We start from the raw sequence: 17642 nt of genomic DNA, 5'->3' as shown, positions 1-17642 counted from the left end.
AGGAAAGTTCTATGCACAATCTGAAATGTGCTGCAATGTGGAATTCTATGACAGAGATATTGTTGGTAGTATCTGGCTACAGCAGTTTTACAATTTTCAGTGCAGAAACCATATACAAAATACACATTAGCATATTCTTCATTTTTAAATGTTTATGGCATTTTGAAAAACTTTGCAACACAACAGTCACACTAATATGACTGTGTGTGTGTGTGTGTAGACACACACACACACACACACACAGCAGACTCTTGATTTACCGAGATCAGATTAACCAGGACATTTCAATATTTCAAATAAAAAAGATAATAAAAAAAAAACAAGAAATCATAAAATTCAAGTAATAAATAGAATAGATACAAACAGATTTTTTGCAAGTCGTAAATAAGCAACAAGAAGCGGCGTTATAAGGCGTCATTAGGAGATTAGTGTGCCTATTATCTTGCAACTCGTTGTCTTCGCATCCGCCGTTCAAAAAAAAAAAAAAAAAAAAAGACACCAAATGTTTAGTTTGTTTTAGTGCGTTGCATCAATTGTTGTGTTCCATCGCACTCCAAAAGGACAAATTTTGCTTCGCTATGCATGTCAGAATTTTTTTTCTATAGTAACTTTTTTTTGTTGTTAAGAAATCACGAAAATGATGGGCAAACACAAGAGTTGTGCTTTCATTTAAACAAAAACTTGAAATTGTTCAAAAGTTTGAAAACGGTGCATCTGTTAAATCTCTAAAGAACCATTATTTTGGTGACCAAACCATACATGACATTGTAAAAAATAAAAGAAAGCATCGTATTGGACACACAAGTAGTGCGTGATAAGTTCTTTATCTATCGGCATACCTTTTACATAGGTTGCTGAACCTTTTTCGATACAGCAAGTCCCCGACTTATGTAGCTTCGGACTTCCATTACGTTATTTATAATTTTTTTTTATGACTGAAGATATCAAGTGAAGGGGACACACATTTCACCATAATGTAACAACTCACTGAATTTCAGACGTCAGTATTATTGCATATGCAATAAGATGAAGTTTACTACCCATTTATAATTAATTGCACTAACAGAAAAGCCCAGTAAACCGGAAAGTGCAAATTGTTTTTATTGTTTTATGACAGTGACCTCCAGAAATGTGCTTTAGTTAAATGCGAGCTTAGATATAGTGATAATAGCAAGTTTTTGCCTTAACCCTGTGAAGTTGTTTCCATAAAATTTCATTTTGATCGTTATCATGGTGCCGACTAAGAGAATAAGTGACAACAGTACTAGTAAGTCTATCAAGAAAAGGAAAGCAATCAAGTTGGATTAGAAAATTAAAATAATAAGGATGTATGAAAATGGCCAAACATTAACAAGTATTGCGTGGAATTCAGATTTGTCAGTGGCAGCAGTGAATGCAATAAAGGAGAAAGACAGAATACGAGAAGCGGTCAGCCCAAATGAAGGTCAACTATAATAATAACCAAGGCTACGAAATACGTAGCAGTTTTTACAGTACAATAACATGCATTTTTGTTTCCTTTTATGTTTTCTTTTCTTATGTGCCACTCTGGCTACTTCACCGCTGTCCCCAGATAAAGTTTTTAATTGAACTTATTAAAAATATATGACTAATTTTCTTCATCCTTCTGAGGATATTATGTAGTTTTTGTAATTTTGGCATATCAGGGATATAGCAGCAATATTTTATTAGTCATTCCCGAGTTATGCATGAAGTCCTGGAACGTATGTTGGGGACTTACTGTATTTTTGGATTAACTGGGAAAATCTATCATCTGGGAATATTTTTTTACCATCTATCCCAGAAAATCTAGAGTCTACTGTATATTTAAGAATTATGACCAATTTACGTATAAGAAACTGTCATTTGCTACTACTAATACAGAAACAAAAAAAAAAAAAAAAAAGTAAAATATTAAAATAGTGGTTAACAACAAGGTGGCATAGCACTTTTCAATAAGAATCATTTTATGGCAGAAGTTGCAAAAAAAGCAAAATTACAGCAGATTAATAAAAAAAAAAAAAAAAAAACTTTTCCTACATCACCTGTCCATTCTATCCAAGTTGGTTTAGTTCTTCCTTGAATTTATTCAAACTACCTACTTCCACAGAAACAAACAACAGATGGAAATTTATTCCAACAATCAACCACTAAAGGCAAACTTCCACACAACATGCAACCATCTTAACTCAGTTAGAATTTATGCCCCCTCATGTGCGTAGTCTGAGCAAGAAGAAGAATGCCAATCAGTAGTGAGCATGCCAAGTCAATTCAAAGCCTTAAACACCTCAATCAGATCATCTCACAGTTGCCTGGTCTCCAGATGCTGCAATTTGCAGATTTGAAGCCTTCCTTGGTAATAGCACCTTTTGTTTCCTGCATCCATTCCAAAAGGTATACATTCTTTCTAAAATGAGGCCTACTGATCTCTATGCAGTACTCAAGGTGAAAGCATTGCCTTGTGCAATGGGATAATCACCTTCTCCCTACTAGCAAAGTTGCTGTATATCATTGACAACCCCCATGAACTCTTAAGGCAGCCTGTCTACACAATTACCCACCCCCACCCACCAAAACGTTTTCATTTTACACTATCCTAAGTGTAGTAGTAACAACACAGTTGGTACATTAATCTGGAATTATTGCTATCCATACCCAGTACCATACATTCGTCAACCTTAAATTTCAATTGTCAATTCTCAGCTCACCTGCCTAATTTTTCTAGAGCTTGTTCCAGTAGCATAACTTTTATTAACCACCCTGCCCGCCTTTAGTATCATCTGTAAAATTACACATTAACCCTGATATATCTTCTTCAATATCGTTAATACAAATATAGAAAGTAAATATAGAAAGTAACAATGGATCCAGCAATGAATGGTGTGGGGGCTCAACTAATAACATTAGTCCAAGGGCAGTGTCCATTAATAATAAGTCTTTTCCCACTCACCCATCCCTGTATCCATAACAGTAACTTGCCCTTAATGCCACACTGCTCCAATTTGTGCAGCAATATCAAAATTTCTGAAATCCAAGTACACTGGTGTGTAAAACTTAAGGACCAGTCAGATTTTCACCTGTAGCTTCTCATAGGAGTGGCCTGGATAAGGGAAAAGCATACCAAAGGAACCTCATGAGATACAGAAATGATGAAAGAAAAAACACTGACACAACAACGGAAACAAAACGGTACAGAGGGACTTTATTCAAAAATGACAACATTGCACTGGCTCCCATGATAAAGATGCATCACTGCCAAAGATGGAACAAAGGGAAGAGGTGGTCCTCAGTAGGAGATATGGCCACCCCTAATGTCGATGCAGGCTTTGCACTGCCTGTCCATACTTAGAACAATGTTGTTGATAAGTTCTTGTGGTAGCATTATCCATTCCTCTGTCAGCGCCATCTTCAGCTGGTGAACATTTTCTGGTGGGGGGGGGGTGGACGTGCTCTAGGCGTCTCCCCAGAGAGTCCCATATGTGTTCGATGGGATTTAGATCGGTGGAACGGGCAGGCCAATCCATACGAACAATGTCCTCATTTACAAAAAGTATATCAACAACTGAAGTGAAATGGGGTGTGGCATTATCATCCATAAACACGAACTCGGGGTCAATGGCATCTCAGAACAGACGCACATGGGGAAGGATCAACTCAGTACAGTAGCGTGCACCAGTTACAGTACCTCCTTCCAGTATCCGGAGTTGTGTACGTTCATCCAAGATAACGCCTCCCCAGACGAGAACACCTCAACCACCATATCGATCCCTTTCAGTGATGTTTGTGGGGTGATACCATGTGCCAACCTCTCGCCAGATTAGCTGATGTCCAGAATCGCTGCTGAGATTCTACTCTCATCAGTAAACAGTCCACTTTTGTGGTTGCCTGGCCACAGCAAACTGCGATATCCTGCGTCCTGTGCAGCTGGTTTGCAATGGATCCCACTGTCTGGTGTCGGTCCCTCTTGGCCTGTAGGAGTATATAGCGGTCATCGTTGGGCGTTGTGTTTCATGGATGACCACCACTGGTCCTTCGAACAGATGTACCTGTCGTTCTGAAGGCCGACCATGCACGTGAGACGACGCTATGGGCAATACCAAACTCTGCAGCCACACTCCTCACACTTCGAGCTTCCCAATTATTCGATCCCAGGTAAAGTCATCCAGATGTTGTCTACTAGCCATTTCGTTGTCTGTAGCACTGTACGAAACCAATCGAACGTTTGTAACAATCGTGTTCCCCATTCAGAAATTTGCACATAACTTCTGAATTGCTGCTTTTATTTGTTTATGTGAGCCCTCTCATCACAATTCAAATTTTTGCATGTGCACCAGCTTTCTGCTGAACGGCCACAGTTACGCAAATTGCCACAGGCTGTTTCATTTGATTTTGTGGTTGCAACCTTTAGAAATAGTGTTGGTCCTTAAGTTTTGCACACCAGTGTATATGATATCAAAATTATTTTTTCCACCAAGTTCCTTTGTTACTGCATAACAGTGTCCCATTAAATTGGTCAGACAATTTCACCTCTTAACAAATCCATGCTGTGAATGCAGTATAACTGCATTCCTGTCTTGAGTCCTGCATTACTTCTTTAACCAGCAACTACACTGCTTTAATTTAGAACAGAAGTTCATCTAATAGGTCTGTAATTACTGTATCCCCAATTCACACTTCTACAGGTACCTCCCTGAATCCAAATGATAATTATGATTGCATAATTATGGTTAAGGGTTTACTGCCTCTCTTTATATAATTTGATATATCCCATCCACCTAAGGTGCCTTTTTTAATGTTTAGCTTCAACAATTTCTCTTCTACGTTCCTTGTAGTCATCACAAAATCATTTATCTCCACGTTAGAGTTGGATAAACTTTTTGATATCCTCCTCTCCAAGGAATTCTTTATGTGTGAATGCAGATCCAAAATACCTATTCAGTTTTTCAGCAACCTGAGCAGGATCATCAACAGTTAAACCACCAACATCATTGACCAATGTGATTCATCCCCTTCCTTCTAGTACAGGTAACCCTCGTATAACACGGTAGTTAGGTTTTTATAAAATCTTGTGTAGTGTGAAACCGTGTTATACAGGACTAAGAACCAATACAAAACTGGGGGTTACATTCTAAAAGTTAACAAAAATAAATCTTTTTTTTTTTTTTATAACTATTAGAAACTTAATTTTTATTAAAAATAGTAATAACTGAACAAACGTCTTACAAACTGTGATACATAATGTCAGTTAATGTATGTTCATTTAATTTTTCTTCCTCTTCATTGCTGCTAAGCGCAATCAAACAAGAACGTTTTCTCTGTTGCAGAATATCTTCACCTTCTGAACTTGCTTCTACAGCATCTAGATTATGTATCTTCTGCTCTCTTTAAAATATCAGTATTCTGGGATTGTTTGCTTTTGCTTGATAGAGCTTTGTAAATTGCATGTAAGGAGCTAAGCAATTTTGAAGCTCCCTTTTGAACTTTGTGTTCCTTCCAATTGAAGGATCTGCATTCAAAAAAATAGATTCTAATTGCTCAACTCAAGTTTATGCCTTGCCGTAAGCTTTTTAGCGTAAAATTTGGAACTTCAGAATTTTTATCTGTTCAAAGTTGAATAGCACGGAATGTAACACTGGGATTTCCCAGAAAAATAAAATATGGGGATTTCTCAATATTTTTTTTTTTTTGCATTACAATTAGCAAGTTAACGGCAAGGATTCACAAAAAAAAAAAAAAAAAAAAAAAAAATGCATATGTTGGAAAATTAGATATTCAACATAATAGCAGGTTTTTCCCCATACAAAAGCTCAAAAATACCATGTTATGAGCAGTTTTCTGCAATTCTCTAACCATGTTATACAAGTACCGTGTTGTGTGAGGATTGCCGCAATTTATAAATCGTGTTAGAATGAAACCGTGTTGTATAAGTATTGTGTTATATGGGGGTTACCTATATTTACATAAGTAAAGAGGTCTTTTGTTTTTATTTGCGAAATCCTTAGTGAAAGACTTCTCAATCTGCCTTCGCTTGCTCAGCCTCCTTTGTGACTTGATTGCAGACTAGTTTATATCTATCACAATCTTCTGTATCACCTGATAATTTATATACTTACCACGCATTTTTCTTCTCTGTCACGAATCTCATCAATTCATACAAAATCCATTTAGGCCTATACCTTGAACAGAATTTCTAAGTTGGTGTGAAAAGCCTAGTAGCTCCTACAATTACTTCCCTGAATGCTTCACATTTTGAATTTGTTATTAGTAACATCATCAGATGAACCGAGTGCATTGAATTAAAAACTCTCAGAAATCTCCGAAGTCACTCTTACAAAAGCCCTTCCCTTTACCCTTGACAGCAGTTACATCTTTAAGTAAATCCCACATCAGTACTATGTGATCACTGCCACCCAGTGAGTCTTTTACTTGCAGATTTTTAATGCATGAAAAATTACTGCTGATAATTAGATCAGATGTTTAACTGTGAATATTATTTGCACAGTTTCTAAATGAGGTAATATAATACTTTACATATGTTTTACAAAGTATGTTGTAACTATTTTTTTGAGAGATTTTATGTTCCATATAAAAAGATTAATTTTACCGCTTGTGTGTAATACTGATGCTCACCAAGGTAAATGTTTTGCTGATGTATCTATTGGTCTGCATTCTATGAATCGAAATAAATAGTTGTCACATACAAGCATAAATATCTAATATTAGAGCTGGAGTAACATGAACACTACATGATAATACTAATTAAAGAAAACACGTTCCCATGTGAGTCAAGACAAAAATTATACATCTTTGCTCTAAGTGGTAATATTTCTGAATTCTCTCATTAGGTGAAAGGAAGAACTAATATTGTTTAAATTATTGAAACTTTGTGATTAAGATTCTTACCTTGTTTCCATCACTTTTAGCTCTGGGATGAGTACCTGTACAAACCAATTATCAAAGTCCACTTCATCATACAGATCAAAAGCTGCCAAACCAACAGCATTGTATACTACAAAAAAATTCATACAATATTTTAATTTCAAACAAAATGAGTCAAAGCAAAGCCAGTTTGCATTTCTTACAGGAAAAACTTAGATGTAAAGAACAGAAACAGTAAACAGTTCATACTCTATGGGTACATTCCCCTGAGTCCAAGCTTCCTTGGGGAGGTACCCATAGACTGGAGATGTGCAAATGTGACCCCAATTCACAAATGGTTAAAGAAGCACTGCAGTTAAAGAAGCACTACAGGATCATTTAGACAAGACTTCAGTTATAGCTCGGACACAGCATGGTTTTGTTAAGGGGAAGTCTTGCCTGACCAATTTGATTGGATACTATGATGCAGTCACAAAAGAAATGGATGCAGGGAATAGCTTTGATATTATATACTTGGATCTTAGAAAGGCTTTTGATACTGGTGCCCATGGAAGACTGCTGCACAAATTGGAGCAGTGTGACATTGGAGGCAAATTGCTGCAATGGATAAAGGGGTGGTTGAGGGGGAGAAGACAGAGAGTGGTAATCAATGGACACTGCTCATCGTGGACTAATGTTATTAGTGGAGTCCCTCAGGGCTCAGTGTTGGGTCCATTATTGTTTTCTGTATTTATAAATGATATTGATGATGGTATATCAAGCTTAATGTCCAAGTTTGCAGACGATACAAAGGTTGGCAGGGTTGTCAAGGACACTACTGACACTATGCTGCTGCAACAGGATCTGGAAAGGTTGAGCAGATGGGCTGAGAGGTGGCAAATGAAGTTTAACATTGACAAATGTAAAGTACTACACATGGGAAACAGCAACCCCAGAGCAACGTATCAACTCTGTGGTACTACACTGACAGTGGTAGAGAATGAAAGGGACTTGGGGGTGGTTGTGCAGGCAGATATGAAGTTCTCTGAGCAGTGCAGACGGGCTGCAAGAGTAGCTCATGGAGTATTGTCAATGATATACAGGAATTTTTCCAGCAGGGATAAGGAGGTGATTATTCCCTTGTATAAGGCAATGGTCAGGCCACACCTAGAGTACTGTATACAGGTCTGGAGGCCTCATTTCAAGAAGGATGTAGAGCTGCTGGAACGAGTACAGAGAAGGGCAACAAGATTAGTGAATAGAACAAAGGGGTGCAAATGGAACAAAGGCTCTTACGAAGAAAGGCTTAAGTTTTGCAAATTACTGTCTGGAGACTAGGCACCAGCGAGGTGATCTGATAGAGGTGTATAAAGCCTTGAATAGTTTGAGCATGCTCAATGCTGATGGAATTCTTCCTCTAGCTCAGAATAATCACTTGAGAGGGCATAAATTCAAACTGAGGAAAGACAGATGTAGGATAGACGTGCGGAAATTTGCCTTTAGCCAGCGGGTGGTTGGTTGGTGGAACAGACTTCCATCCCTTGTAGTGGAAGTTGATAGCCTAAATAAGTTTAAGGCTCAGCTGGACAGGTATTTTGAACGAACAGAGGGGTGAAGTGGAAGTGGGGTTTTTTTTTTTTTGGCTGATGCTGCATAAGCTTGCTTTCTTGCATCAAATGCCTCTACTAATGCTAATATACATACACTGAGTTGGCTTTGCATTAGTAATATCCCATTACGTAAGAACAGACTGGTCTGTGATGCTAGTAAAGGCTCAAAGTTGGGAATGGCTGATATAATATCGTAGTTCACACACATGGTGATCAATCTGAGTGCCTGTGAGGAAGAACGAGTCAGCATCAAAATCTTTCCAACTTCAGATGCGAAATGGCTGTGGAGCAAGCTATGCAGGTGCCAGTATCTCGACAAAACAGCCAACATGGTCAAGTGTGGCCATTCCGTAGTGTCATGAGTTTACCATGACTGGCTCAACAGTAGCCGAACAACCAGCCAGAGGTCATACGTGGGACAGTCACGTGTGGTTGACACCCAAAACGAATTTTGTTACAACAATGAATTTTCTGTTTCAAACTGGTGGGTGTATCTGCATTTGTAGAAATACAACATGAGGCCATGGCACTTGGATGCACTGTTGATGTTCTGAAGGTTGGAGAGAGTGATGCTATGGTTTAGGGCAGTGGTTTTCAACCTCTTTTTAATAACAGCACCCCTAATTAATTTATTTTATTTTTCGGCACCCCTATTCAATTTTCTGCCCATTAGATCTGATTCTCTCTCTGTATATATATAATATTAAAAAATATATGTTATATGATAGTTATTACAATAATATAATTTCAAAAATTACATTTACATAATACAAATTATATATATACAGTATATAATAATTTTATTCTTTATATAGAGGTACTAAGTAAACATCAATTATAGATCACCACAAAATTAAAAAGATACTGTACACCTTTTTATAATGAAATAAACATATAAATTTTAAAAAATAATAAGGTTAAGTAACTTAAACTCAAATTACGTGGCACCCCTGGAATGTTGTTGCACCACCCCGGTTGAAAACCACTGGTTTAGGGGAATGTTTTTGTGGCATGCTCTGGGTCCTCAGATCACCATAAATCAATGGCTTGATGGGAATGCTTACCTTTCTATTGTTGCCAACCAGGTATACTCCTTCATGATGATAGTTGGCTGCCCACCAACTCAGCTGATAACCAATAGATATCAGCTGCATGCCTTTCTACTGGAAAAGGGCATTCAATTCTATGACCATCAACCTGACAATGTGCAGGCATTACTGGACATGTGCAATGCATGGGTAACACCATCGCAGGATGTCCTGCAACACATTGTGGAGTTCATGCCAAGATTTGCATCGGCAAAAGGTGGCCACGCAAGGTATTAGGTAGGTGTTGCTAATGCAAAGCCAAATCAGTGTATTATATAAACCATGTATATTAACCCTCTGAGTGTGTGTATTTAACATTGTATTAACATTGTATTTTTTAAAGGGTAATGTTTGTTTTTTCCTAGTTTTTCTTTGACTTTTATTCTATACGCTACAATTAAACTTGAAAACTGTAAATATAATCAAACACTATATTTTTTTGTTGATTCCGAACTCAACTTCCTGATCAGAAAAATCTGATGTTTCAATCAAAAAAGAAAAAAAAAAAAAAAATGGAAAATGATTGTCATCCATTAGCAAAATAGCATAGAACTATTTGATAAATGATTTTAGAACTAGGAGCCATAATTTAAAGTTACAGGAGAGTTGTTTAGACTGGATTGCAGGAAGTTTTATTTTAGCCAGGGAGTTATAAATTACTGGAATAAGTTATCTACATGGATGGTAGAGGCTGACAGTCTGAGGAAATTCCAAGGTCAGCTGGGTAATTACCTAAGGGAGGAGGGAAATGCATAGGTTGTCCATTTCCTTTTCTCTTATTAATTTTTATTATTATTTTTTAATTTTCTTATTATTATTAATTTGTTTTTTTTATTATTATTATTTTATATTTTTTTCCTTTACTTTTTTGGCTAATGCAGCATAAGCCATGGGCTTCCTTCAACCATGTGGCCATTACTAATACTAACTAAAAAATATATCCATTAGGCATGTTACCAATCAATGCACTGACACTCAGTATTTAAGTGGGTTAATATCACATAGATATATAATAATATTAGCATTATATAATAATATAATAACACCAGTATATCCCTCAGGAGCAGGTTTTTTTCTATACTTTTTTATCTACAGCAAACTTATGGGGCTTCCAATTGATGGGAAGCCTCCATAAGTTTGCTGTGGACAAAAAAGTAGCAGCAGTATGTATTCCAGCATTTGCATGGGCAGAAACCAATTGGATATTTTTGGCCTATTAGAGATGTATACCAAGACTGGGTTGGACCTGAGAAAGGGATTCTCCAGTTACAGCCAACAATGTAGCTAAGGTACCACTTTACAGTCGCTGTGAACAATTTCTTTGAGTCTCCAAATACACCCCTGATGACGTCATATCAATAATACCACCTTAAATATTTTATCGAACTGTGTAATGGTCTAAACCTGTGTGTTTTACTGTGACTGATAGGAATAATGGAGAGGTGATATAATTTTATTGTTTCTGAACTGTACTGTTCGCTAAAAAACCTATGGCTTTTAAGATTATTAAACAACTCAATTAATAGTTTCATTTTGATAGGACAGGATTAAAGAAATTAGTTTGAAATAATAGCCTCATCATCTTTACAAAAAAAAAAAAAAACAATCTTCTCTCATGAATAGCTGCAGGAAAGCATTTGATGTTAAAGGCCTCTGCCATCTGCATTGTTCTGAATTGAAGGTGGAAACTGAAATTTCCATATTGCCCATTTCATGCTGCTATTCTCCAGCAAATATGCACTTAAGGCAGAGATTTTTAACCAGGAATGCTTGGCTCCCCGAAGAAGTGAGGCAGATGTTCATAGAGGTGAGGTCACCGAATTCACACCAAGGTCTTTTCAAAATTGATTTTCTGACCATATATTTCATGTACAAATTTTGAAACTAGAATAGGGGATGTAATGTGGCAAGGCAAAACTGTAACAGCAGTAACTGTACAGGAAGATTAAGAACCCCCCTCCTAGCCTGAGGCGAGTTGGAGATATGGATGTCCAGACCTTTGCTGTGTACAGTATTACTGGGTAAGCATGCATAGTAATGCATCTGCAAAAATGAAGCAGTTCTGCACATGCATGAGTTGCTGCTTCAGCATCTGCCATAGTTGACAAAATAAATTTCAGAATTCAATTTAAACTTTATTAAATATATGGTGATGATTTTTGTAACTTTAGCTTAATTTTTAAGGGGGACATTTTTAAAGGCAATCTATAAGTGCTTATTATTTAAATATTTACTTAAATGTAATCATGGTTTAAACTAAAAAAAGATATGCATAACATGTCACAAGATGTCATGATTGATGGGAAATTGTCACCTGTGAATCATGGCCTTTTTCCATGTCCTTCCTGTTACACATATGCAGATGGAAATATATTCTGTAATAAAGAGAGATGGAACAGAATCAGAGTACATCTGCAAGGTGCAAAAACTGATGATGTGATTGACCAGCTATCAGTTTTTAAAAGTATTAAAGGGTTTGTGGTGATCTATGTGTACTAATGACTAAAACCTAAATGAATTGATGAGTTGGGTAAAAAATATAACGACATGCTGGCAAAATGTTGCAAGAGGGGACAAAATGTTCTCATGTCTGCATTTTGGCCACACATGATAGAAAGTACAGAGAATATATGAAGAAAGCCTTGTGAATTTCAGCATGGCTAAAAACTAGGGCATAAAATAAAATTGTTTTGTAAAGATGAAATTCATTTGAACAGAGAAGGTGCAAGGATTTCTGCTAGTGTCATTGAAGACACATTTAAGGTTCAGGAAAACTGCTATATTGGGGGAAGGGAAGTAGAGGAGTCGCTGGAATTATGCAGTATTAGTGGCACAGGCTAAAATCACACATGTATCCTCCATATGAGTATTTGTGTTTCGTCTGAAATTACTTTATGCAAAAAATAAAGTTATTGAAATATGTTTATAAACCACCAGCAGTCACATAATACCAGGAAAAAAAAAAAACATGTTCAAATAATTATAAGAGATACTTCAGGGTTGTAAAAAGCCTAAATATACAAAATTTAATTTGCTTATATAGTAATGCCATGAGTATGTAAATAAATTAAATGAATTTGAGCTTTTGATTAAGTAAACCAATGCTGATATAACAGGATTAACAGAGACATGGTGCACCCAGAGATAAGAGTGAAGAGTTTCATTATGGCAGAAAACAGATATAATATACTGGGAAATAGATATTAATGTAGTAAGAATTTCTATTCCAAGGTCAAACTTTTTGGGCATCTCTCAGATAATGGAACAAGTGCATCTCATAGATCTAGGCACTTGTGTCCTGTAACTGTCTTGAGTAGAGATTCTCTTTTGTTTATGGTTATCATATCCATTTGTTGACAGAGGATGATGGGAGGTCACCAACTTCACACTTCATCAAGTCAAATGCAAGGTCAAGATATTATTTCCTCTCATGGGTCAAGTGTTAATCAGTTGTAACTCTAAGAAACTCAATCTGTTACTGGGTCTTTTCTTCAGATTTTCACGGGCATGGATGTGGGGGGGCAAGAGAACTAAATACATACAATAGAACTATCTAGGAGGTGTTGCTACCAAATATGATCAAAGTACCCTCAAATACATCAGATTGGCTTCACAATGAATGTAATAGAATAAAAAAAATTGTTCTTTGAAAATCTGACTCTAAATAACCCACCTACCCAAGGAGGTACTAGTTTTCTCTTACAATAAAAATCATTTAATAAGATACTTTATAACAACAAAAATAATGTTAAGAACTGAGGAAAATAAATATGCTGAGGTGTATAAGTGTAACCGAATTATTTAACATTTTCCACCTATATGTTACTTGTGCACAACATTTATAACATCTACTGAAATATTACAAATACAATGCTATTTTTAAAAAAATATATATTTTTCTTACCAGCTTCCTTCTGAAGGATTGACCTCATATCTCTAGGAATATTTACATTTTGTATATTTTGAATCATATCTAAGACTAGGGGTGTGAGTGTTAACCGAAACTCATGGAAGAAAGATAAGTAAAGCACTTCTGTACAAGGCTGGAAAAAAAAAGAAGAGGATACAATTAAAAAAAACTTTCCAGATCAATATTTCATACATTAATATAATGTATTAAAACTACTCATTCTAAGAATACAACAATAACAATTTTGTTCCTCTCAATAATCAAATCAAGAAATTCTAAACAAATCTACAAAAATCAACTACAAATTGATTTTACAATAAACTTATATACATCGTAGACATAACATTAAAATCATGTACAAGAATAAAATACAATTTGGAGAGTTAGTGAAACTGATGTGCTTGAGATGTGCACAATTAACTTAAACATTGTGTTTGTGATAGACCTGAACAGTTCTTTGTAGTAGCATCAAGTAAACGTTAGATTGTTTCTTTTAGCTTTACTGAACTGTTTGGTTTCCTACATTCCAAAATTTAGAAATTAGCAAACTAAATTATCCTTCTGTCAAACTTCTGGTGCAATAAACAAATGATGTCTCTTGTCTTCTCATCTGTTGCTCCATCTTACAAAAATCATGAAGAGCACACAGGCATGTTTTATAGAAAGGTGAAGGTAAAAAAGAATATCCCAACTTATTTTGATAATGCCCTGCACTCACTGTTACGTTGAATTCTCTTCAAAAATATAAAGATTGTTAATGAAGCTCGCAAGCATAGCACATCACATGTGAATACACAATCAGATGCATTTGTCTTTGTAGAATAACCAAGAATTTTTCTTCATCTTACATATGAAAATTTTCATTTCTAAATTGGCCATTCAAATAAAAATGAGCCTCTTCAGACACAGTGAATGATGTTATGACAATTTGATTGTTTTCAAAGATGCTCACAGCATGACTGACAATAGCAGATCTTGCAAGGTTAAATAGATAAGTTAGAGTACATGTGGAAAAAACTTAAGAGACTGGCACAAAAGTCTTCTGGCAATTTTCTTGTAGATTTCTGGGACTTTGTTGCATTGCATAAGTTATTGTGGAAATTGTTCTTGGTGACTAACTGGAAGCTGATGATCACTTCATTGAAATTTCTTTAATAATCTTTCTGCATCATCAAAGTGCAATTCTCCCTCTCTCTCTAATTTCTTTAATTTACATTGAGCATATGCTAATCATAGTTTAAGTAAAGTATAAATTTACTAGGTATTTCTGGCAAGCCCTAAATATTCATAGTAATTAAAATCCAAAATAAGTCTTCGACCAAAAACAAAGTCAGAAGAATTGGAGTTAATATCACAAAAGGAGCACTTCAAGCTGTAGCATGACTCATATTCTATAAAAAGGAAAGTCAAGAAACCAACTCACATAAATACTAACTCAATTATCCATTATAATGGACGAGAAAAAAGTTTTAACTGGTGATAACTGGTGTTAAATCATTGTGTTTTCATTACAATCCAGAAACACAGCAACAAAGGGTGTAGTAGAAACTCCAACATTGCTAATTTAGTTTGTTTCTTTAATGCCACTGTTTGTTTGTTTGTTATTTGGTTTTTAGGAGCATTAGCAACTAAAGCCATATTGCTCCGGGGATATGCGGTGGTCATTCCCTGACCTTTCCGCATCCTCTGTATTTGGTGGTCACGGGCTCGAACCCCGGTCTAATCAAGAAGCATGTGCTACGCACTGCTGCTCCTGTCCACCTGGCTATGGAGGCACCAATGCCACTGTTTATGAATAATTCATTCTAGGGTCAAATAAGATATAATGTAGAATTTTAATTCATTCAAGAGGTTCAGTGTTACTAAAGACTGTGAACTGTGGTCCAATAATAGCTGTGTGGCATGAGATGGAGGGTTCCTTTGAAGCATAAACTACTTTGGCAACAGTGCACCATTTCATATAGTACCAGATCTTTATCATATATTGTGTCTATTTAAGTATGCATTGATGAACCAATCTACATATTGTGATGAAATACCCCATAAATAACTAGATGGCAATTCTTAATGGATATTGGCTAACTATCATCCCACTTGAAGCCTTTAAAAATTCATCTAGTCTTCAAATGGATTCAAACACAGACCTTTTCAAAGGTGGAAAGTGGCAAACCTACTAAACTATCACGGAGGATTCAATGATTAGATTCTTCACTATGATAATAGTCCTTATCACAGAGCATGCACTTTCTATGAATCAACTCTTGACTAAAAACAGTATTACCCAGTCAATCACTCAACTTATTCTCTAATCATCGATCCAAATAACTTTTTGGTCTCCCCCCCCACCAAAAAAAAAAAAAACAATTCCACAACCAAAAGGCAAAGGTTTACCACCATTGATGATAATCAAAAGAATGTGATGCCGGTTCTAAAGTCAATTTAGAGCCTGCATCACATTTTGGAATAACTGTATAACAAGCCAAGGTTACTACTTTGACTGAAACTAAACCCTCTCATTTGGATAAGTAAGTTTATAAATATGTATTGAAAAATGTCTCATTATTTTATAATTACACCTCATATGGTGAGGTGATTTTCTGATGAATTTCAGGTATCTTTGTGACAAGTGGGAAAAAGAGAGATACAGTAAACCTCCACTAATCTGGCTACAATTAATCCAGATCAAAATATGAAAAATCCGGTTCACAGTTGAGTACTTTGAATGACACACAGAATTTAGGAAGGCAGATGAGTTTGTTTGTTTGTTATTTGGTTTTTAGGAGCATTAGCAACTAAGGCCATATTGCTCCGGGGATATGCGGTGGTCATTCCCTGACCTTTCTGCATCCTTGTATTTGGTGGTCATGGGCTCGAACCCCAGTCTAATCAAGAAGCGTGTGCTATGCACTGCTGCTCCTACCCACCTGGCTACGGAGGCGCCAGGCAGATGAGTAACTCTGACTGTGCACTGATTGACTGCACAGAGCAGAGAGAGAGGGAACATATGTCAAGAAGGCAGTTACTCATCTGCCTTCCTAAATTCCGTGTGTCGTTAAAAGTACTCAAATGTGAACCGAATTTTTCATATTTCGATCCGGATTAATTGTAACCAGATTAGTGGGGGTTTACTGTACCTCTCTTTTTCCCTCTTGTCACAATGATATGAAATTCGTCAAAAAATCCCCTCACCATATGAGGTGTAATTATAAAGTAACGAGACATTTTTCAATACATATTTATAAACTTACTTATCCAAATGAGAGGGTTTGGTTTCAGTCAAAGTAGTAACTTTAGCTTGTTATACAGTTATGCGTGTTGTTCGGTATTGTTGACTCTGAGTCGGATGGATGTCCGACTGAGACGAGTATACATATGTACATAAGTCAACATATTTTATATGATTAGGGGTTCTAAAGAATTAAAAAGTGGAATAAAAAGAAAACATGCTACTCTATCATTAACAAGCTCAAAGTGATAGAACAATTTGAAAATGGTGTTCATGGAAAAAATACTGCTGAAGAATTTGGTATTGGAAAACTGGCTGTGTCAAATATTAAAAACAAAAAGAATCTATAGATATTTGCTTTAAAATTCAATGTGGGGAGTGATAAAAGCAGTGTATCAAATAGACAGATGTTAAAAAAGCCAAAAGAAGTGTTGCTGAAAGAAGATGTATTTAAGTGGTATTCACAGCAATGATCAAGTGGCATTGCCGTGAGACACCAAAGCCACCTGATCGATGGATAAATGTATTGTCTTTTTATAGTTTTTTTAAAATAAAGGCTCTACAGCAATATTTTTAAATTTATTTTCATCAGAACTACCTATGTCATTAAATTTTATATTTATTTGTGTTCTAAGTTGTTTTGTCTTTTAGAGCTATCTTTTGCTTCACTAATCCGGATGGCCTCTCCCCCCAAATAATCTGGATTAGCGAGGGTTTACTGTAGTATTGTGACAAGAGGGAAAAGTTTTCTAACTCTCTTTTGTTAGATGAAATTGTTTCGAGCATAGAAACAGTTTCATCAGATTCTGCTCTCTCTCTCTCTCTCTCTCTCTCTCTCTCTCTCTCTCTCTTCCCCCCCCCCCCCAGTATGAATAAATGCATACTACAGGAAAGTAGTGGACATTTCCAAAAACTTTTAAAACTTAAATATTGTTTGTTATTTGGTTTTT

General features: G+C 36.0%; 1 protein-coding gene across 1 annotated transcript in view; it reads right to left on the bottom strand.

The window, feature by feature from the left end:
• Impbeta11 (importin beta11) overlaps window positions 1–17642 on the bottom strand; it is a 257037-nt gene that overhangs the window by 106465 nt on the left and 132930 nt on the right. Inside the window, exons 12-13 of the mRNA XM_090373121.1 lie at window positions 13461–13599; window positions 6904–7009 (exon numbers count right to left, since the gene is read on the bottom strand). Of these exons, the coding sequence (XP_090229247.1) occupies window positions 6904–7009; window positions 13461–13599 (245 nt within the window). The remainder of the gene's footprint in view (window positions 1–6903; window positions 7010–13460; window positions 13600–17642) is intronic.

Source organism: Mastigoproctus giganteus, chromosome 5, assembly GCF_048544385.1.
Source record: "Mastigoproctus giganteus isolate SK-2022 chromosome 5, ASM4854438v1, whole genome shotgun sequence".
NCBI lineage: Eukaryota > Metazoa > Arthropoda > Arachnida > Uropygi > Thelyphonidae > Mastigoproctus > Mastigoproctus giganteus.
This window is presented reverse-complemented; position numbering and strand designations above follow the sequence as displayed.